This window comes from Sapajus apella, unplaced genomic scaffold, assembly GCF_009761245.1.
Source record: "Sapajus apella isolate SASKATOON/1434 unplaced genomic scaffold, GSC_monkey_1.0 scaffold54, whole genome shotgun sequence".
Classification (NCBI taxonomy): Eukaryota; Metazoa; Chordata; class Mammalia; order Primates; family Cebidae; genus Sapajus; species Sapajus apella.
In genome coordinates this window covers 6,683,344-6,707,262 of record NW_022436994.1, presented here as the reverse complement: position 1 = coordinate 6,707,262, position 23,919 = coordinate 6,683,344, and the positions used below count along the sequence as shown (strand labels likewise).

At 39.2% G+C, this 23,919-nt stretch overlaps 1 protein-coding gene across 1 annotated transcript in view; it reads left to right on the top strand.

Annotated features, from left to right (window-relative positions):
• The window catches only part of ABCA13 (ATP binding cassette subfamily A member 13), a 424,450-nt gene that overhangs the window by 273,432 nt on the left and 127,099 nt on the right, over nucleotides 1-23,919 (top strand). The window contains 4 exon segments of the mRNA XM_032244250.1: nucleotides 4,586-4,675; nucleotides 8,980-9,049; nucleotides 18,656-18,774; nucleotides 21,089-21,176. Coding sequence (XP_032100141.1) covers nucleotides 4,586-4,675; nucleotides 8,980-9,049; nucleotides 18,656-18,774; nucleotides 21,089-21,176 — 367 coding nt within the window.

The following is a 23,919-nucleotide window of genomic DNA, read 5'->3' as shown; positions in this document are numbered from 1 at the left end:
TCTGAGGCTGGTGAGACCTGACAGACCTGCTGCAAAACCTCGAGCACCTCCACGTTGCCCAAGGGATGATGTCAGCACATCTTAACACACACTACAGGTCCTCCTGGTACCTCTATTACTCCCTTTCATTCTCTGAACTTCAGAGGGACACACTCATGCATGATGTTGCTGCATCTCTCAATGTTTAAGGAAATGGAAACTATCTTCCTCTCCTCAGTCCTCTGCCACCCCCACCCTATACACTCTAATGTTCCCAGCAAAATATGAATGCTTTCAAAACCTGGCTTGGATGTCCCCTCTTCCAGGGATCCTCTGAGACTGCTCTCTCATCTGAATGTCTGTCATTGCTTTGTGGATGTCACTGTGGCTTAGCTTAGTGCTGGAGATTCTTGCCCTCTTCCTACAGGGAGACTTCTTGGAGGGTAAAGATCAAGCCTTCTTCGTCTCTGTACCTTTAGTTTCTGCCACCATGTTTAGAAATGATTACTTTCATTAAATCCTTGTTAAATTGAAACACTCAATGAAAATGAAATGTATCAAAAATGTCTTCCAGAAATTAACTTGGACAGGTAGCAGACAAACAAATGGAGCATGGAAAGATAGCTCTCTACATATTAAAAATATTTAGACTCCATGACCTCATCCTCTGGGATGGGGCTCTTGGTCCTTACTGGAGGAGACGCTCTCAAATTCACCACCAAGTTCACTGCATTAGGAAAACCTGTGAGTCCTCCTTGAACATGGACCTGATGCTGGCCCATTTCCTGCTGAGTTTGTTCCTACCCCCAAACTCTCTCTCCTTTTCTCCCAGTTATCCAACCAGAAAATGTCCTAGAAGGAGCAAGTGTGGGACTCCAGGTCCTGGTTGCTATACCAGTTGTCTAAGAACCCAAGAGGGCCAGTGTATGTATGTGGCCAGTCGGTGCCCGCTGTCACCATCCCCTTCCCCTGTTAGAATGGCAGCAGAAACTGGATGCCTCTCCTAGTTTGCTAGGGCTGCTGTACCAAAGCAGCACAAACTGGATGACTTAACAGAAATGTTTTCTCTCACTGTTCTGGAGGCCAGAAGTCTGAAATCAAGGTGTCAGCAGGACTGCGTCCTCTCTGAAGGCTCTGGGGGAGAACCCTTCCATGCCTCTCCACCTTCCGTGGCTGCTGGTGATCCCTGGCATGCCTTGTCTTGTGGCAGCACCACTCCAGTCTCAGCCTCCCATCTTCACGTGGCCTTTGTCCTGCGTGTCTCTGTGTCCACATTTCCCTCTGAGAAGGACACCAGTCACATTGGATTTGGTACCCACTCTAATCCTGTATAAACTCATCTAATTATATCTGGAAAAACTCATTCCAAATAAGGTCACATTCTGAGTGGAGGTCACATAGAGGTTCTGAGTGGGCATGAGATTTGGAGGGGAAATATTCAACCCACAACATTTCCTACCATCTTCCTTACAAATACCACTAAATTTGACCAATTTCTTGGCCACTTGCCTGCAGTAGAGTCGCTTGGTGTTCTATAAAGCTCATGCTTTTCTGTTATATGCAGATGGTTAATATAAATTAAAATTAATTGAAGACTGTCAGTGATTGTTGGTGTATACTCATTGGCTTTCTGTCATCTCAAAAACATCCACCAGGCTTTATAAAATGGTCACTGGGATGTGACAAATGTACACTTGATGATCCAGTGATGTTTTCATTCATAGAGAACATCTTCAATTATCTACATTCTTCTCCCCATATATGTACAACTTCCTTCTATGTATTGGCATCTTTATCACATGAGATAATAGTGCTTGCTTCACTTTGTTTCAGTAATTCAGTGAGAGGATGAATGGAAAGCAATCGGGTGATTATCTGGAAGAAATACAGTGAAACTTACTGTTCTTCCTATTCTTAGTAAAACCTGGGATGGACTTAATATATCATCTGTGCTTCTGAGCGGGGATGGGGAGGAGTAGTACACTCACCATTAGGCTCTTGGAAGCCCTTTTCTGGCAGAATAACATACAAAGTGCTAGCTGCCTCATCTCCTGGCTGCCCTTCCCTTGTCTGCAAGGTCTGCCCTGACACCAGGCTTCTTCCAGGTCATGAAACATCCAAATTCTGGACCAACTTTGCATGTCCAGTTGGATCCCCCAAGAGCATTCTTCCTCTTGGTCATGGCACAGAAGGTGCCTTCTCAATGCAGCTCACCCATAGTCTCTTTACAGGCCAGTGGGGAAAAAATAGTAAACAAAATAACTGAAACTATTTGCTTGACTTAGTTATGTATACATTGTATGGGGACAAAGTCCAGCACTGAGTAGGCATTTTAAAAATGTTTACCATGAGTGAACGTATTTACCTCATGCTCTACCCAACCATGAATTTAAGATGTACTTCGTGGCCCCTCACCCTGGGTGAACTATTCTTTAGCTTGACCCACCTGAGATTGAGTAATTTATGAACTGCTGGTAGTCTTAGTGGGATGAAATTATAAAAAGAGAGAGAGGATACCTGATGACAACATTCTCATTGTGAAGACGCTGAACTCATAGATGTTGGGTAAACTCCTTAGTTGGCACAGCCTAGCAGAAATAGGACTGAGAATCCAGTTCAGGCCCCCTGACTCTAATTCTCATTCTGCAAACACTTACAAGGCCATAAGTTCTACCCTCAGAAAGTTTATAGTCAAGCAGATAAATGATCCCTACAGACAGATGGGAACATCTTATAGGTAGATACTTTGTGCAGGAGCTGTGCTAGCTAGGCTGGGCTGGGTGCTATGTTCAGGAAGAAATGTGGAACAACAGGCCCTAAGATTGTAGCGAAATTCAAATAGTATTTCAAGACACGTAGGTCATAAGAGGTCATTGATAAATTTTGAGCAAAGAAAATGTCAAATTGGTATATTAGAGAGCTCATTAAAGGAATTAGAGAAATTGGGAGTCTGTAAAGTTCCCATCTATGTGTAGGGTCACACTGAACAGTAGCCTAATGAGAAATTTCTTCTCATTCTGAGCTTATGCTTGTTGTGCAGGACAGGTTTGGAAATTCCTACATTTCCAACTAAGACCTTTCTACATTTTAATGTTAATAGCAATTCAGAAAAAATTTGGGAGTTAGTTGTTTTATGTCTGTGAACAAAAAATTAATTAGAGAAATCAGTGGTTGAGGATTAGATTACTCTGTTGTTACTTACATTTCTTCCCTGCTTTTTTGCATTTTCTGTTTTAAAACTTTTTTATTGATCATAATAATTGTATATATTTATGGGGTACATGTGACATTTTGATACATACATAGGATATATAATAACCAATGCAGGGTATTTAGGTATTTATCGCCTCAAATATTTATGATTTCTTACTTTCGAAACATTTCAAATCTCTAGCTGTTTTGAAAATAGGATGAATTGTTGTTAAACACAGTCACCCCACTGTGCTACTGAACACTAGAACCTATTTTTTCTAACTGTATGTTTGTACCTATTAGCCAACCTCTCTCTCTTTCTTATTCTTCCTAGCCACTGGTGCTTGCATTTCTTCAGTGTAGCAAATGTTTTAAGTTCTTTGAAATTGATCACTTATGTACATTTGTTAATTTATATAGTAATTCTTTCCAAAAAGAATTGAGGTCATCAGGTATATATAATCTATAATGCTGCTTATACATCATTTTTCTTTTATTTTTGAGACAAATGTTTGCAAACATGCTTACTCAAAGAGTATTTTATAAATAACACAATGTAAGTTCTGAAAAGTAATCTATATTTTTTCTAAATACTAATTTAGAATTTTAACTAATTAAATGAGCTCATTCCCATTCAATCCAATTTAGAAAATCTTGAAATGTCTTTTTCTCTACATTTTCTCAAGGTTTTCTAACAATTGAGGTATAAAATTTAATACAGAGTTTGTTTCTACAACTCCCCACAGTGACATGAATAGTGTTTTATTGATGGTGGTATCTTCAGTAAGGAAATCATTCAGTATTGGTTTTTGGCTTTTAGTAATGCTGTCTGAACTACTAATAGACTTCTGAGACGTGTGACAGTAAAATAAATATAATTTAATGTGTATTTAAAGCACACATAGGATTCCGTGTTGAAAACCTCTTGTTAAGAAAATGTAGTTCAATATATCTCACATATAGAAACCAAATGATATAAATATAAGAAATTGTTTTATTTCAGGACTATGTAATATTCAGACCAAACTAGAGATCCAACTTTAAGAGTATACTTTTACAGATTTTAATATATTAACACAATCTGGTCCTATGCAGCCCTTAAAATTTGTTTTTAAAAATGATGCAAATATGTGAAAAATGGTTGTGTTTTAATATTAACTGAAAATGTTGAGGAAAATAAGGTACTGTGAATGTGAGTCTATAAAAATGCATATCTCATGGCAAAACTATGCTTTTAATAAATTTTTCAATTTATTAAAAACAGTGGAAAATAAGCTTTATCTCACTTAGTAGGAATCATTAGATGGATCAGCCTGACTAGAGCACAATGTGAGGTCAGCAGCTGGCTCTACGTTCTCCGTTGGGAGCCGCTAATAATCCCACTTTGTTTCCTTTGTCTCAAAATGAACAGCAGCAGTGGGGGCGATGACTTGGACCTCACCCACGTGCTTCTGCAGAAGTTTAGAGATCAAGATCTGCCCTGTACAGATTTAAGCCCAGACCGGTAAGTATCAGGTGCTCTCTGCAAAAGTGAACACTGCCAACTGGTAACATTACAGCCTGGGAGGATCGTTTTTCTCCATGATTGGTTATTTCATGTCGCAAATTTACATTATAAAAAATGAAAATTAGCCTAATGAGTAGGTTATTACTGAATGGGCCTTATGGGTATCGCCATCTAAAATGACCTGAAATAAACTACATAATTACCCCTTCTCCCTTCATACATGCATGCTTTGTATTATTGCAAAATAAATTAATAACTAATAGCATTTAATTTGTTTAATAAAACCCAAAGCTCAAAAGAATGAAGTAGAAATTAGGTCTGACTTAGGTATTAGCTGTTATTTACTTTAGAGAATACTTTCATATATCAAAAAATTAATTAAATTTTTTTAACTTAAAAGGCTTAAAGGTCAGTACTATACATCGATGTGGGTGAATTACTTGGAAAATTATCTTTCTAGTATTTAAACATGGTTATTGTGATGACCTTTCTATGAAACATGGATAGCGGATGCTTTTCTTTATAAACATTTATTTCCCTCCTATTTTGCTCAATTGTTTTGTATTGAAGATCTACTACAAATAAAATGCTGCGGTAGGAACCAATATTAATGAGAAATATGGACCTGATCTCAAGGATTTTATAATTCTGGGTAGAGCAAATGAGGCAAGTGATAAAAACTGTAATGATGTATTAAGTGCCAGAAGTGTATGTTTTTAAGTAGTGAATATTAAAATCTAACAATAATACAATATTGGCAATGTTTTCTAATTTGTGATGACATATTTTGCCGATTAGTCATATTGGTAATTAGTGTGAGACTGAAAAACTATTAATGTTCTCAGTAAGGAAGAATTAGTAGATAATTAATTATGTTGCTTCGCTCTAGTCTCTTGCAAAACAAAGTAATTTATTTAACTGAGGCTTCAATGGTAATATTTTTATTTTTCTTCTCTCTGATGAAACACACATTGTGTAAAATACATCTACCTTTGAAAAGTTCAAGTGTAACCTAAGGCCCCATGGGGTCCAGCCCTGGCCCAGGATGGCATTGAAGAAGAACCAGTTAGCAAAAAAAAAAAAAAAAAAAAAAGTTATTTTATCTAGTCTTTAGAGAGGAAAAAACAAAAGGGAGAATCAATGATTAAAGGACAGCAGAACACATTGGATATTTTGTTTGGACACATATTTTACATCCAGTTCCTTTCACATGGGTTACAATAGAGCTCCAAACTCACCTCCTCTCCTCTCTCTCTCCCACAAGCTCCTGCCCTCCAGCCCAGTGTGCAGATCAGCCTCATTGCTTTTCTCCTCTGTCCTTTCTTTTACCTTCCTGGATTTGTTTTTGTGTTCTCCCTTTTCTTTGTGAAATCACCTAATCTATCCTTAACTCATTTCTATTTGTAATCATTTCTATCTATTTTTGTGATCAGCATAAAAAAGGCTGGGGGAAGTGGTGCGTGCAAAGATGCTGGGAACACTTGTATTAATAATGAATGTCCATTTTATACAAATAGGGCTTGATTCACTTGGACCCCAAATTAAAGCAAAAAGTTTTACTTAAAAACTGTAGATTTCCTTCTGTAAGTATAAAATATTGTTGAATTTGATTATGTTTACATTTTACCTCCCTGGAAGACTTGGGCAATCACTTGACAATTAACTGAAGGAAGCATTTAAAAATAATAGATTGGATTCTGCTGATAGTTGTTTTTCTTTTGAAATATTCAACTCTGAGTGTCAACTCACAGGTGCTATGTTGAACTTCTGATGTGTACCTCTCTCTCATATGAAGACAATGAAGAGCTCTAGAAAAATCCACAGTGGTATAAATCTGATCTAAAGTATGAGTTTATCACAGTAGTAGGTGATGCATAATTTAAAAGTTGCCAACTTTTAAATATTTAGCTTCATTTTAGAAGGTTTACATTTGGTGACACTTCAGTGTGAATTGTTTGACTATTTCTAATGCAAAACGGTCACTTTCCTCACCCATCTTTATTAATGCTTTAACACAGAACAAAGGTGGTAGCAAATCTTCTATTTCTATCAAACTTAAAGAACCCAGTGGGGAGATGGATAAGGCTTATTTTTGTAATTAAAAAGAAAGTTATGATTAGATTGCAGTGATATAATCATCTCGGCACTCAGGAAAATCTGGAAGGCTCATTATTAGCCAAAAGGGATCTTCAGAGCCTAGTATGGCTGGTGACAGATTCCCTCTGAGGAGCCTGTGAAGATGAACGCTGAGGTCAGGGATCAGCAGTGCAGAGAGTGCATACCAGGCATCGTGATAGAGGGGTAATATGGGACCAGTCTCCCTGAATCCACATCTCAGCTCCATTACTTATTGGCTTTGTGACCTACCCAACTTGCTGAAAATCTCTCAGCTTTTCTTGTTTGCATCAATGTGCTCCCAGTTCTGTAGAAAGAACACTCACGTCAACAACAGAGTAGTTCTTGTGGAGAGCTTTTGTTCTCTTAAGGCAAGTTCCTGCCTCAGAAAGCTACTCTCAAGAAAGTAGATCCTTAGAGCTTCTGCCTCTCTCTTCGAGATTTAAAATGCACCTTAGGCAATTGAAAACTCCACGCAGCCCTGTAGTAGAGAGAGCTATTTCATCCAGTGCGTCCGAACCTGAAGGACCAAATGACTGCTCCAGCAGGCTCGCTGCGGCTGAGTCCCATAGACCACTTTAGGGAAATGCTTTGCTTAGGCAAAGTGTATTTTTAGATTCCTAAGCTTTAAAAGATAAATTATGTAGATGTATCTGATTTCTCATAGATCATCCCCTCTGTTTGTCCCTTTTACAAACATTCACACAGCTTCCTAGTGAATCTGTGTTAACACAAACGTTGGAGGCTAAGAGGTGCTCAAAAAACTACCTGTCATGGGTCATTATGCACCTCTCATGGACATATATTTTTACTCTATGAAAGGGAGCTAGGAGAATAATAAGGGAGGATTTGGAAGAGAAAAAGAGGGCTGACCTTTTGAAGTCATATATTATAAACACTTGTTAAACATCAACGAAGGTATCTGAAGGAAGAAGGGTCTGCTGAGTTTCAAGAGTATAAATGGGTTTTTTAAAAGTACACATCAGATATAGTACTCTGATTAAATACATAACTTACTTAGTTATTATTTCCATGTAAACTCTTAAGTTTCTAACTGGAGTCTCTATAAGCTAGTCAGCCAAGAAAGTAGTGTGGAGAAATCGTTATGTTATTTTTGTGTTTAAGACTTTGTACCTTGCTAACCTGGTTAATAGAAATGGCAAGTTTCTTTTCACTGGACTGTGCTTTCTTCAATTGGTGTCATACTGGCTTTCTCACTGGGGCAGCACACATTTTGCTTAGAGCTGGGATCTCGACAGCTGCTTCACCTCTCTGGACCCGGCTCTTCTTCTGAAAAGCAGGGCTAATAAGAATGCTAGTAGAAATATCTAGCCGGTGCTTATAATTCTGTAAATGCCACATTCCTCCCTTCTTTTCCAATTTTTGAGTAATTAAGAGTAATCATCATTACTAAAACAAATTTTGATTTACAAATGCTAAAAAAATATTTTTTCTCTTCATTTCATTTAACTTTTTATTTGATTTTGAAGATAGAATTGCAGCAACAGAAAAGTCAGAAATAAAAAGGAAGTAGACAAGCATTGGGTGCTGTGTAAGAAACTTTCTTTAACAATGTTATATATGGCTTTGATTTATATATCACAGAGTATGGGACTCATAATGGAATAAAAACGATTTGGAAACTATGGAATAAAAATGTGTTTTTGAACCACTGCTACAAGTGGTTTTCCTGTTTCTGTTGCACAACCTTTCTGCAACAGAAAGTTTAAACAGAAAGGTTTAAAATGGAAATTTAAAAATTGTTTTTCTTTAAGTGATTATTAAATTACTGTGTCTTGCCACAAAAAGGAATTAGCGTCTTGCTGTGTTTATTAATTGCTTCTTGGTACCTAGTTATGAGACTGGAAGCCTCAGGTTGCAACAGGAGCCCCAGCTTCCCCCCCAACACCTGCCCCATGAAAGTCCCAGTGAGCCCTGTGATACACTCAGTACAGTGAGAAAAGTGAGCCCCATGTAATATAATGGAAATACTGGCATTGTAATAAAACATTGTCATCAGATTAACAGCTCAAGCTGTGAAAACAAATGTAAGAGCTCTGCCTTCTCGGCAGTAGGAGATGATTATCTTGTGAGCTCTGCTCGAGTCTGATGGAACTCTCTTTTACGGAAATACAATGGTTTTGTAAATCTGAAAGATCATTGCAATTCTCTCCTTTGTTTTTTAGGAAGAATTCTTCATGCTGGCACACAGATCCCTTTTCTCACCCAGAATTCCAGGATTCATGTGGCTGCCTGGTAGGTTTCTGCAGCATTTTTGATCTTTTTAAGTCTAAAATTTCAAGTGACAAAATAGTGTTTACTCCATCTATAAAATTTCTATATTTGTAACTGAGTCTCTATGACTTTATGGTTTCCTGGATTAGCTGTTTCTGGGAAAAGTTTCATCATATAAAGTGAAGATTTATAGAACACAGATGCTGTATAGGTTGACAGTGCCCCTCTCCTTCATTGCATACTGACTTTGGTCTTTAACACCCCCTCTGGCATTCATTAAGAAAATTAATCCTCTTCAAGTAATGATAAGGAAGCTAGAATTGCCCTATGGAAAGGAATTTTTCAAAATTTCAAGGCAGCATGATCTCAGGGCTCTTGCCATGTTTTTATTTGGGCTAGATATTAACAGCTAAGACGCCCCTTAGCTCTCTGACTATGGCTGACTTATACAAAAGCATGTGGAAAGAGGTGTGCCCCTATTGAGGTGAAAGACATCACTGTCTAATCTGTGAAGGATAATAAATTGAAATTTATTTGGAAAACTGATTGGAACTCAACTCAAAGAAAATCTCAGACTCTAACTAATAAGAGGCATAGACCTGCTAGCCACAATCAACAAACAAGTATGACAGTCCCAATTTACAGGAAACAGGGAAAAGAAAAAAAAAAATTGAAGTTAATTGAGCATCTGTAATGGAAATGGCCACTTGGAGAACATGTTTACAGGGCCTTCCTGTAGTGGCTCATGAGATGCAATTCTTCTTAATAGTTGTCAACCTAAGGGAAGAAACTGAGACAAATTAATATAGGTAGAGAGTTTATTTGAGCCAAGGTTGAGGACAGCCATGTGGAACGCACTTCCAACTTACCTTTGGAAGTGCCCCAGAGAACAAAAAAAGCTCAAGTGAAATGGCCTCATTGTCTAGGGTGTCACCTGAAGTTCTTTGTCTCATGGCCAAGGAAATCAAGGATGTGGACACACCAAAAGTGAGCTTAGAGCAGAAATTTAATAAGTGAAGGGAAGAGGGAAAGCTCTCTGCTGCAGAGAGGGATTCCAAAAAATGATTGTCATTTTAAACTGAGGTGCAAGGGTTTTTATTTAAAAAAAAGCTAGCTGGGAAGGGTGCTGCATTTACATAGGGGTAGAAAAACTGGTTAGGACTAGGTGTGTCATTTGCATAAGGTGTGAATCCCTGGCAGTCCCCACCACACCTGTTTAGTCCACGTGCGGGTCCTTAGCCTGTTACTCCATGTTGCTTATGTCCTCCTACTGCACATGCTTTAGGGGCAGAACCCTTTGGATTCATCCACTTTCATGCTGCTGATAAAGGTATACCCAAGACTGGGCAATTTACACAAGAAACAGGTTTATTGAACTTATAGTTCTACACGGCTGGGAAGACCTTCACAAATGTGGAAGGCGAAAGGCACTTCTTAGGTGCAGCAGCAAGAGAGAGAATGAGAGCCAAGGAAAATGAGTTTCTCCTTATCCAACCATCAGAACTTGTGAGATTTATTCACTACCATGAGAACAGTATGGGGGAAACAACTCCCGTGATTCAATTGTCTCCCACTGGGTCCCTCCCACCACATGTGGGAATTATGTGAATACAATTCAAGATGAGATTTGGGTGGGGACACAGGGCCAAACTATATTACCCTTCAAGGTGGACGTGCCTGGCTCAGGGTAGCTCTTCTTATCTATAGTGTTGCATGCATGTTCCAAGCAAGCCCCCTGTGCAAGCTTCCTTATCTGAGTATGTCCAAAATGGAAAGGAATGTGCTCACTGGGGCCCATGGTATGCCGGTGAAACTTACTGACTACGCAGGAGGCCCCTTTCTGTGCTGGAATTCATCTCCCTATCTATGTTTGCAGCTGGAGCTTCCAGGCCGCTCTTGGTTAGAAAAGAAATCCCGCCAAAGAACTTGCCCTAACTATCTGCCCAGCCAGCTTCTTCCTTTCTTCTCTCTGATAATTTATTAAAGAAAAAAGAACAGATCAGGAGAGTGGGTGATCACAAAAGTTGTTTGTCAGGGATTCTCACTGACATTGTTAGGTTACTTTATAGCTCTGGTGGTGGCACTCAGCCTAGAGTCCATATAGCGAGCTGCTTAGAAATGATTGCTTAGCTCAAGGGGGATGGGGTGGACGCCAGTGCCTCTTTGGGCCTGATTATTTAAAGGGAGCTCACATTCCTCAGATAAAAAGTTTTTATGGTTTTTGTTTTTTCATAGTTTAGAGATTTTAGAAAGCTTGCTTTTGGAACAACTAGCCTGCTTTCTTCTCTTAGACAAAAGATACACATGTAAGAGGTAATAATGACACACAGCACCTTTAGGGGACACTCAGAATTTTGGTTGATTTGGGAGAGCTAATGGAACTCTGCATGTTTCCCTCTTGGCCTCAGCTGTCAATATACTCAGCTACATTTAGTAATCCTTTGCAGTGACCAGCTACCTTTTTTTTTTTTTAATAGACATAATTATTATTTTTTTCCCTAGTTTTGTTTTTCCATTTATTCACTTTAGGGGCAAAGGGCAAACTTTCCTTTCACCCTCTGAAGCTTCACTGAAAATCAATGGACAAAAGGCAAGTTAATTGGGGAAATATCATACAAATGTGTTAATATGTATGGGGGGATCACATCACAGAGTAATTACCCCAAACCCCCAAAGAGGTACAGAAATTTCTATTCCATTTTCATAGGGTAGGGAGGAGATGGGGAGTGTGGATGGTTGTTAGAGAGAAAGAATGGGTCAGGGAGACAGAAATTAACTTGTAAGTGATTCTCTTGGAATTTGAGTGAGCCCAAAAGTCAGGCATTATCTTGTGAAAAAGTCCATCCAAGCATGGTTGCATTCTTTACTCCTCTTTTCTGAAATAGATAATGAGATTTCAGGGAGGGGATTGAGAACCTGTTTTTTTTTTTTTTTTTTTTTTTTCTGGTATAGAGTTTTTTTTGTCAGAAATGGAAATTCCAAAGAGAATTGGAATGGAGGAGGAGCAAGACAAGGTTCTAGGGACCTTGATTCTGAGATTTATTTCTGAGGCCTTTCAATTTATTAAAATGCCCAGCATGTACAAGTGTCATGTTTTGGGGGACTGTTTTCTATGCCCCAACACTCATGAAATCCCTAATTATTTACACCACACTCTTATTCTCTAGCCTTGATTTGATCATTCTATTAGACTAGTAGCTTTTCGTACCACCAGCTACTTAAGGTTTATTGGGATTAGACTAGGCAAATGTCAGAATGATTGGTGTTTATGTTCCTAAATTCACTTAAACTTACACGAAGTGTAAGATTTCAGTAATATGTAAGAAAGAAGGTTTTACATGAAAAAGTTCCATAGCCAAATAAGTTTCACAAATGCTGGATAAAGCAGTATTAAGCAGGTATCTTTGCCATAGCTCTTCTAAGAAGCTATTTGGTGATAATGAAATTGTCCTTGAATTGACTGTGGAATAGACACAGCATTTTTTGTAAATTTGACTGAAGAGTCCTTCCCTTTTATGGCACCTATGTTTTTTGGGATGTACTTTGAGAAATGCTGGACCACATGTTAGAGAACTTCAGGAGAGAGGGAGTTGAGGTGGAATTAATGAAAGTCCTAAAGAATAGGTGTGGCTACTCTTCTGGGTTGGCTCAAAGGAGATGTACAAAAAGATGTGTGGAAGGAAGGCCTATATACCCAAGGCCAGGTCCCTGGTCTTAAGTGTTCATGCTGAGCCAAGTTGACTGTGTTTTGTCAGAAGGAAAAATGTTTCTCTCCCCTCAAATACATATGTGCTATCCAGAAGCCCTGGGTCTGCAAAGGCATGTCCATTTCCTCATATATTATTTATCAAAGATGCTGTGACTGTCTCCAAACCTACAGAAAAGTTCCATGGTTAGCTCTTCTTCTGAGAATGAAGACATTATTTGGAAAAGACTCCATTAGAAAAGGCTCAAAAGGGAACAGGAATTGAGCTAACCCTAAAGAACAAACAGAGACTTTTAGGGCCTGAGCTCCCATAGATAGCAACACTGTGACCCAATACATCAGGAGTGAGTGTGGCTTTACACCGAGTAGGTGGAGGGTTTCTTGTGGCTGAGTTAGTAAATTGCCACACACTTGGTAGAGGACAGTATGTCCTTTTCCTCTTCCAGCTTCTGTTGCTTCCAGCCTTCCTTGGCCTCTGGTCACATACACACATCTCCAGCTCCATTGTCACAACGCCTCCTCCTCTTCTTTCTCTGTCTAGTCCTCCTCTGCCTCCCTCTCACAGTGGCACAGGTTGTAACCAGCCAAAGGGTCTGGCTGCTCACTGCTTGTAGAAAGAGGCCAAAATAATAACGAGGTGATTAAAAGAGAGCAAGACTTTATTATCTATGCCAGCAAGGGGAAGCGTAGAAAGTAATTCCACTGTAGCTTGTGGAGGGAACACAGGGGTTTTCAAAGAAGGGGTTTGGAATGCAGAAGAGGCAGGGGTGGGAGGTTGGGGGTTAGCGGGAGGGGAGAGCTAGGAGATCCCAGGTGGGGTTACTTACTCCAGTGGTTCATCTTGCATTTGGTGAAGAGACTGACACCATCGTGGATCCTGCCAAGTTATAAACTAATTACAGTCAATCTTGCAGTCAGTCTTCAGCTGGGAGTGGGTTCCAGCCTTGAAGTAATCTTTTGTTGGAGACAGGTTTTCAGAGGTGTTTCATCCATATCAGGATTCAACCCCTGAAGCTTCTAAGGAAATAGTATGACCAGATACGTGAGCGTGGTATGTGGTTAACAAGCATCTATGTAAATAAATGTGCGTAAGGCGTGGGGGCATGAAGTGGGAAAGGAAAAAGAAAGAAAACGTTTTGAGGCTGTAAAGTTCATCTCAGAGCTACATCTTAAAACTAGGGAGGGGAAGGATAAAAAGGGAAAGGGTAAAAAAGTTTTAAAATGCAATTTGAGGCTAAGCTGTTAAGCAGCTCCGTTACAAGGTGACTGCATGAGGGTGCACTGTCAGAATCCAGGATAATCTTCCGGACTCAAGATCCATAACTTAATAACATCAGTGGCCGGGTACAGCGGCTCATACCTGTAATCCCAGCACTTTGAAAGGTGGAGGCAGGCGGGTGGATCACCTGAGGTCAGAAGTTCGAGACCAGCCTGCCCAACATGGTGAAACCCCGTCTCTACTGAAAATACAAAAAAATTAGCCAGACATGGTGGCGGGTGCCTGTAATCCCAGCTACTCCGGAGGCTGAGGCAGGAGAATCACTTGAACCTGGGAGGCAGAGTTTGTAGTGAGCTGAGATTGTGCCACTGCTCTTCAGCCTAGGCCACAAGAGCGAAACTCTGTCTCAAAAATAAATAAATAAATAAATAATTTCATCAAGGCAGGATTTAAAGATTCCAGAGATAAGGGCCTGATATTTTGGGGAGGGGGTGTTTTTATTCAGTTTAATACAGAGAGTGTATTTGGAGATACCTACGCAGATAATGGTTAGAACGAGACCAAGGACATTTTCTAGTAGACCTGAATTCTCGATAAGAATTTGAATTTTTTTAGCAAGAGAATCATCTAACTGAAAACAGCATTTTAGAAGGATATATCTTTTTTTTCACATTTATTTATTTTATTGCATTTTAGGTTTTGGGGTACATGTGAAGAACATGCAAAATTGTTGCATAGGTACACACGTGGCAGTGTGATTTGCTGTCTTCCTCCCTATCACCTCCATCTGGCATTTCTCCCCTTGCTATCTCTCCCCAGCTCGCCACCCCCTACTGTCCCTCCCCTATTTCCGCCCAACTGACCCCAGTGTGTAGTGCTCCCCTCCCTGTGTCCATGTGTTCTCATTGTTCAACACCCGCCTATGAGTGAGAACATGCAGTGTTTGATCCTCTGGTCTTCTGTCAGTTTGCTGAGAATGATGGTTTCCAGGTTCATCCATGTCCCTACAAAGGACACAAATTCATTGTTTTTGATGGCTGCATAATATTCCACGGTGTATATGTGCCACATTTACCCTGTCCAGTCTATCATCGATGGGCATTTGGGTTGGTTCCAGGTCTTTGCTATTGTAAACAGTGCTGCAATGAACATTCGTGTCCTTGTGTCCTTATAGTAGAACGATTTATAATCCTTTGGATATATACCCAGTAATGGGATTGCTGGGTCAAATGGAATTTCTATTTCTATGTCCTTGAGGAATCGCCATACTGTCTTCCATAATGGTTGAACTAATTTACACTCCCACCAACAGTGTAAAAGTGTTCCTATTTCTCCACATCCTCTCCAGCATCTGTTGTCTCCAGATTTTTTAATGATAGCCATTCGAACTGGCATGAGATGGTGGCCAATATCCATGATGAACATAGATGCAAAAATTTTCAATAAAATACTGACAAGCCGATTGCAACAGCACATCAAAAAGCTTATCCACCATGATCAAGTAGACTTCATCCCAGGGATGCAAGGCTGGTTCAACATACACAAGTCTATAAACGTAATTCACCACATAAACAGAACCAAAGACAAAAACCACATGATTATCTCAATTGATGCAGAGAAGGCCTTTGACAAAATTCAACAGCCCTTTATGCTAAAAACCCTCAATAAGCTAGATATTGACAGAACATATCTCAAAATAACAGAAGCTATTTACGACAAACCAACAGCCAATATCATACTGAATGGGCAAAAACTGGAAGCATTCCCCTTGAAATGTGGCACCAGACAAGGATGCCCTCTCTCACCACTCCTATTCAATATAGTATTAGAAGTTCTAGCCAGAGCAATCAGGCAAGAAAAAGAAATAAAGGGTATTCAAATAGGAAAGGAGGAAGTCAAGTTGTCTCTATTTGCAGACAACATGATTGTATATCTAGAACACCCCATCGTCTCAGCCCCAAATCTCCTGAAACTGATAAGCAACTTCAGCAAAGTCTCAGGATACAAAATCCATGTGCAAAAATCACATGCATTCCTATACACCAATAACAGACTTAAAAAGAGCCAAATCAAGAACAAACTTCCATTCACAATTGCCACAAAGAGAATAAAATACCTAGGATATATCTTGATGGGTCTGGGGATTGTAAAGTGAATTGGAGAGAGGAAATCTCAAGGTAGGGAAAGTTTAAAGGTTGTTATGTTCATCAAGTTTGGCTGATTTATTTATTTTAATTAACAAGCAGAAATTAAATATATTTGTGGTTACAGCATGATATCATATGTCATGATATTATATATACATATACATACACACACACACACACACACACACACACACACACAAATTACCTCATGTACTTATTGTAGGGACACAGGAAAACTTTCCCTTCATCCCCTATAGGTTTACTAAGAAATCAACTCATAAAAGGCATATTAATTGGAGAAGCATATGAATTCTTTTAACATGTACAGCGGGAGAATCACAGAGTGCTTATCTACCCCCCAACGAAGTTCAGAAGTTTATATATCATCTCAAGTTTACGGAAAGAATAGGGCCTTGGATCCTGGTAAATCAGGTTATGGAGAGAGGAGAAGAGGAAGTCTTGCTGGAGCAATAAAGGATTTCAAGGGAGAATAAATGGATCTGGGAACAGACATTATCTGTTTAGGTATGGTTTTATCCTTGGTCTTACAGGGAAGAGAAGAAATAAAAGAAATATTCTCCTTGGTGGGTCTAGATGTTAGGTAGGTAAAGGAATTTCAACTTCATCCTGTACTTTGGGAGAGATAGTGGGTGGGAGGGAGGTCAGAGAGACCTTGAAGCTTCTTCAGCTCAGCATGTGAAAGCACCATATTTTGGGGTATTTGCTGAGCCTCAGCATTACTACTTGTGTACATGTGTGTTGAGGATACTTAAATCTACTCTTTTAGCAATTTTCTTTTTTTTGAGACAAAGTCTCGCTCTGTGGCTCAGGCTGGAGTACAGTGGCACCATCTTGTCTCACTGCAACTTCCATCTCCCAGGTTCAAGTGATTCTCCTGCCTCAGCCTCCCAAGTAGGTAGGAACACAGGAGCATGCTACCACACCCTGATAATTATTGTATTTTTATTAGAGATGGGCTTTTGCCATGTTGGTCAGGCTAGTCTTGAACTCCTGACCTCAAGGGATCTACCCACTTCGGCTTCCCAAAGTGCTGAGATTACAGGCATGAGCCACCTAGCCTGGCTCTTTTAGCAATTTTCAAGCATACAATATGTTATTACTAATTGTAGTCACCATGTTGTATAATAGATCTCTTGTACTTTTGCCTCCTCTTTAACTGAAATTTTGTATCCATTGACCAACATCCTCTCTGGCAATCACAATTTTACTCTGTTCCTATGAGATTGACTTTGTTAGATTCCACATATAAGTGAGAGTTTGAATTATGGTTTACCACAATTATTATTCTTTTTAGTATCATTCCTCAAGCCTTTCCATCAAGACCCTGAAAGCAGTACCTTAAATGTATATTTCCTTTCTTACTTTGCCATAGTTCTTTCATGTGTATCTGAACCTAAGAGCAAATCCATGCATTTAGGTAAACCTGTTTTTATTTTCATTTTGCAAATCAGAAGACAAGTTTCCAAAGCCGAAAGAAATGTGAAACTGGCCTAAATGTCTCTTAGAAGTAATATTTATGGTTTTTTGAATAAACATAGAAATGGACCCTCCCTGGTCTTAAAACTTGAAACTTACATTTGTCTTACCTAAGTTTCTTTCTCAAGAAACTGATCCTCAGGCAAGGGACTGAAATACGTCAGATCCCTACATTCAGAAATGAGACTCTGGACCCCTCATCCATCATGATTGCTTCCTTACCCCTCCCTCATTCCTGCTTTCCCACTTTTCCCTTTGTATAACCCCACCAGTTTTAGTTGATGGAGGAGATGGATTTGAGACTTTCTCTCCCATTCTCCTCAGCTCCAGAACTCAGTTACAGTCTTCCTCCCTGGCAACACTCATTGTCTCAGTGATTGGCTTTCTGTGCAGCAAGACCAAACCCCTGGCATTTTGGTAACAAAAGACTCAGAGACAGAGTTGTTTCCTAATTTAATATATCATCTTTTCCGAAAGACTTTGAGAAATGGAAACAAAGCACATTAATTCTAAAGCTGGTGTGGCAGGACAGGGCACATCACTGCACAGCCTCCAGTGGCCTGGGTGTTTTGTTGTGTTGACCACCACCTCCTACCTTGTTAGGTGAGTATTCCATGATTCAGAGTGGGTGCTGGCACACTAATGAGTTGCTGGAGAAGAGCTGTTTGATTTCTACTTTAGACACTTGTGAAAGAGACACATGCCTTTGAATTCTCCTGCTTATCTTTCTCCCACTAGTTGTCTCTGGCTCTCTTTCAGGTTCATCAAATACAAGATCACCCCAGTGAAAACATTTATTTTTCTTTTTGGTTTTTATAAACCTGCCCAAACTTACATACAGAAAAGGGTTTGAAGTTCTGAGATATAACTGACTGCAAAAGTCACAGTGATATTCTGGCATAATTCTCAAATGTAGGTGACTCTGAAAGATATTTTAGAAATCAGAACATATAAAAGGCAGCAGATAATTTATTAAAAATGGAAAGCTAGAGAAAAAAGTGAACCAGTTTGTAAGTAATAAAAAGTTTTTGTTTTTATCTTTTTGAAAACAATTTCAGAAGTGTCCAAATAGAAGTGCCAGTGCTCCCTACCTGACAAACCACCTGGGCCACACACTGTTGAATCTCTCAGGCTTCAATGTGGAGGAGTACTTGCTGGTGCCATCTGAAAAACCAAGGTGTGTTCAATGCTCTTGCTGGGTCTTTTCTGTTGTGTTTGGATTACTACTGAAAACTTACTGTTTTAATGCTAATGTTCTCAAATACTCAAAAATCTAAGATTGATCTTGGTGCTCATAAAAATTTCAAATAGATACCATGTATCTTAATACGATTCCTTACTGCTGACTTTCACTCTTTTACATGCTGGGGGAAATCCTATCAATTGAGATTTGTCAGTGGCAGAAGTGTGAGAGCCAGAAGCAGTTTTACTGCTTTAGGGAATAAGAGCAGATAAGTTTATAGCATAATAAAAGAAAGGCCTTCTTTTAGAATTCCCTCTGTTATGCAGCTTTCAATAAGGGAACCTGAGTACAACTAGTATCTTGAAATTCCTCTTGTGCAATTTTTGGGAAACCTTTTGTGTTGTGTTGAATTTCTTTGAGCCTAAGAGGGTGAATCCAGATGAGGAGGATGGGCAATGAGTTTTTCTCATTGCTTTGAATACTAATAACATCTGTCTACTGTAATTTTTCCATGTCCCCAAAAGTATTATATTGCTTCATGTATGAAGGCATTTCACAGGCTGTCCGTATTGCCTGGGACACCATCCCTGCCCTACTGGAGCTTGCCTTCCTCTGTTATGCTGTCCCACCTCTTCATGCCTTTCAACTTATACTAGAATTTCTAATTTTCTGTTCTAACTCTGATGGTTAGCTTTATTTATTTATTCATTTATTTTTGAGATAGAGTCTCACTTTGTTGCCCAGGCTACAGTGCAGTGGCACAATCTCAGCTCACTGAAAACTCCACCTCCCGGGTTCAAGCGATTCTCATGTCTCAGCCTCTCTAGTAGCTGAGTCTGCAGGTGCCTGCCAACATGCCCAACTAATTTTTTTTTTTTTTGTATTTTTAGTACAGACCAGGTTTCACTATATTGGTCAGGCTGGTCTCAAACTCCTGACGTCAGGTGATCTTCCTGTTCTGGCCTCCCAAACAGTTAGGATTACAGGCGTGAGCTGATGGTTAGCTTTTTGAAGGTGGTAGCTTGTGTGCCCAGAACTTAGAATATTATCTGTCACATCAAAGATGTTCAATTAGTATCTATTGAATGAATAAATGAATGAATGTATTTAATTGAGCCAGTTGGGAATGTGTACTTACTTCTTTGCCTGAATTTTTGCTAAGAGTAGAACACTGTGATAGAAGACTATTCTTCAGTCTCCTTTTGTCTAGTGAGTAGGAGATAAAATTTATTTATATAATAGTCAACATTATATTTTTTAAATGTTAACTATATTTTTTGAAGTTTAATAGGTACAAGATACTGTGCAACTCATGGAGATATAAAAATAAAAGATTTAATTTCCACCCAGGAAAATTCACAGAGCTGCTTAAAGATAAACTAGCAAATAGACAATTAAAACCCAGTGTGGTAATTGGTAACAATGGATGGAAATGCAGGATGTTGTGGGAACTCAAAAGACAAGGAACATCTTCCCCACCTGAAATTGTCTGGAATGCCTTCCTGAACCAGGAAGATTTGAGTAGAATATTGAAGAAATGGAGTAGGGAAGACAAACCAGAGTGGCTCAAAAGATTATGTCCACTATTAAGAAAACCTTTATTTATTTATTTATTTATTTATTTATTTTGAGATAGAGTCTTGCTCTCTTGCCCAGGCTGGAGTGCAAAGGCATGATGTCCACTGTAACCTCTGCCTCCCAGGTTCAAGCGATTCTCTTGCCTCAGCCTCCTGAGTAGCTGGGATTACAGGTGCCTGCCACCATGCTCAGCTAATTTTCTTTTTCTGTATTTTCACAAAATACTAAAAAATGACAGGGTTTCTCCATGTTGACCAGGCTGGTCTCGGACTCCTGACCTCTGGTGATGCATCTGCCTTGGCATCTCAAAGTGCTGGGATTACAGGCATGAGCCACCATGCCTAGTCTAAGAAATTCTGAATAGTGGATTTGTAGAGGAAATGACTATTAATTATTAAAATAATTACAGTGCCGATGGTCAAGCCCTCTCTGTTACACAGCATATATTTCCTAACAAGACAGTAAGGTGTGACAAGTACATTTTCTAATGTGGCCAGCCTTATCCAGACCCTCTCAATTATCAGTGGCTTCCATTTTACTTGGCTTGGGAGTTAGGCAACTTCCATCAGCATGACACCTCTGCCTGTGTGTTCATGTCACAGACCACAGATGCTCAGCTAGCTACTGTCCTAAGACTGCTGTACCTTCTGGGGTTAGTAATGTACACCATCTGGTTAGAAGTCCTGGTGCTCTGTGGTTGAAGCACTAACACAATGTTCATTGTTAACAGGCTTGGAGGTTGGTCTTTTGGAGTACGAATCCCCAGTGAAGCTGGAGGTGCATATACAAACATATCAAAACCCCAAACTCTGGCAAAGGTAATCATATTCTTTTTATTTTTTATTTTTTCTGTTTTAGAAAGTAATTAGGAAAACTCAACGTTCAAATATATTTTTGAGCACAAGGTTGGGAAGGACCAGATTAAATACCAGCATTTGATACTAAGCATTAAGAAAAATTATATGTAAACATTGTCTTGAAAAGAAAATGACTTTTCTTTAGAAATAAAGCAAATAAGTTTCTGATTTTTGTTAAGACAGGACTTCACCTCCTAGATATAAAGTGGAGGAAAACTCTATTTTTAAAGATATCCATAGTTGTGATAATTGGAAATATCACTAGTTTCTTTGCTGGCCAATGAGTTCTTCCATACATGAACATAAATGCCTCATCTTCCAGAAGGCTGGATACATAGGCCTGGAGATGGCACAAAGAAAGCAGCAGTTACACAGAGCTACTCTTAGGGGTTTTGAATTTTCAATCCCTGCCAGAATTATTCCTATGAATTAGGAATGGTCCCGTTGGAATTAGAGAGACAAGGTTGAGGGGTTATTCAGTGAGGGAATGAGGACTGGAACAGAGGAAAAATGCCTTGATCCATCAGTGGGAATACAGAAATGGTGAACCCAACAGGTTGTGTTGTTTAAGGAAAATAGCCAACACTACCCTAAAATAGGAAGAGTGGAAAGATTCAAGGCATTCATTCTCCATGACTGGAGAAATAGTATTGTGTTTGATTGAGAGAGAAACTGGAAAAGAGTAGATTATGGGAGGAAGTTAAGTCCACTGCGGGAGAGTGAGTGCGAGTTCTTCTTGGGACATCAGTATAGACATTTCAAGCTGTAGGGTGTGGGTGTTGTGTCTACTCATTAGCCCATTGTGGAACTGTGGGGACAAGAACAATCTCCAGGAAGATATTCTCTCTCTTCTGCAGTGGGGACTTTCATGGTTCATGTGAACCTGAAGAAGCTTATTAGGATATAGACATGCACATGTTGGAGGTTTACTCAGTGAAATAAAATTCCTACAGGCACTTCACAGTGTCATCCCTGATGAGACAGTCATACTTAAACAGAATTTTAAGTTATACATTACAATGTAATCCCTGAGAAAAATTTTCAGTCACAGTGTGAACGATTCAGAAATTTCTCCAACAGCTGAGATTTGTTCAAATCACTCTTCCTTCTAAAGGCAACACACATGAAGATTTAAAGCTCAATATGGGAATATCATTATTTATAACTTGATAGAAAAATATATATTTGCTGACATATATGGAACACATTATATGGCCATTATAAAATTATACCTAGTTAGTAGAAAGAATCTGTTCATTTCCTCTATGAATATTTCTTTTTGTAGAGGAAAGGTGAACTTTTTAGTCTATCCCAATCTAAACCCTTCTTATGTATTCGTACAAGACAGCTGTGTCTTTGCTTTGAAGTGCTCAAGGCACGGATCTCTTGTTTAGTTGATGAGTGGCTGGGGATTTGTGTGTTCCCCTCACATCTCTCACTTTTTGTCTTTGTTTAGTTAGATGAGTCTTCTGTACTGACATGTTTGAGTGGTGATTGCTGAAGTTTTCAATGTTATTTACATGTCTTGTGATAGGCAGAAGCATGCAGGTGAATTATAACTGACCTCCTGGGGATTGAGCTCCTTGCTTTCCAGCAAGCCATGGAATCCAACATTGCTGTGGGGCATAAAGGGCAATCTATTATTTGAAATCCCCGTCAGCTGGCAGCTGATATTGCATCAAAGGATTGCATGTATCTTTTTGAAATTAATGACCAGCTTTTTCTTTCAGCCTTTAGGCTACATTCATTGACATAGATGATATGATTTTCATAGGCTCTTTGAAGGAAAAATGAAAAATTTGCATATGAATAGGCTTAATGTATGGTTCATTATCTTGTAGAATGTCTCTTGTGCGACCTTTATGAGTTCTATCATTCACGTCTTGATTGTTTAGCTTGTTTAATCAAAACACTCTTTAGAATTTATACACTTCAGTTAAAGAAGCCAAAACAAAAGTCCCTTTTTTTTTTTTTGCATACATTCTGTTCTCCCATGGAATTTTATACATGTGAATATCCACTGAGGGTTTTTTTTTTTCTTCTTAACAGCTACTTCCTTACTTTTCTGAGGGGCTGTTATTACTGAGATGAAAGGATTGTTTTTCGGTGTGAAAATATGTTCCTAAAAGAAGATTAACTACATATTTCATTTATTGGACTTTATCACTTCTTGACTTATGACTCTAGGTAGGGAAGGAAATCCCACAGCTTATTTCCAGAACACAGTCCAGTTTTAGAAAACTATTCTTGGGAGAAAAAGAAAAAGAAAGAAAAGCTTTTCCTTTGAACTCTGCTAAGTCCTGAATGCTAACTTTGAGATCATCATAAAGCATGCATTCATTACTTAAAGAATTTATAAAACCTTTCCCAAGTAGAGGTCAATTTATAAAGGAACCAATCAGGAGTTCAAGAACATTTTAAAATCTGTTCCTTGGAATCTGCAAATCAATCATTTATTGCCAAAATGAGGCTATATAGCAAACAACTGCAAACCGTTAGTAGCATTGAGAATAAACATGCATTTAGCTCGTGGGTCTGTGGGATGGTGCTGCTGTGGGCTGTGCATAACAGATGGTGCCAGGCTCTGCTAGCTGTGGGGAATTTGGGATGCTCCTTAGCCAGGCTCGGGTTTTGCGTCCTGGGAATGTTCCCCAGCTCATCATCTGCAGTGACCCTTTACTCTACCAGGTGCTTCCCCTTCCAT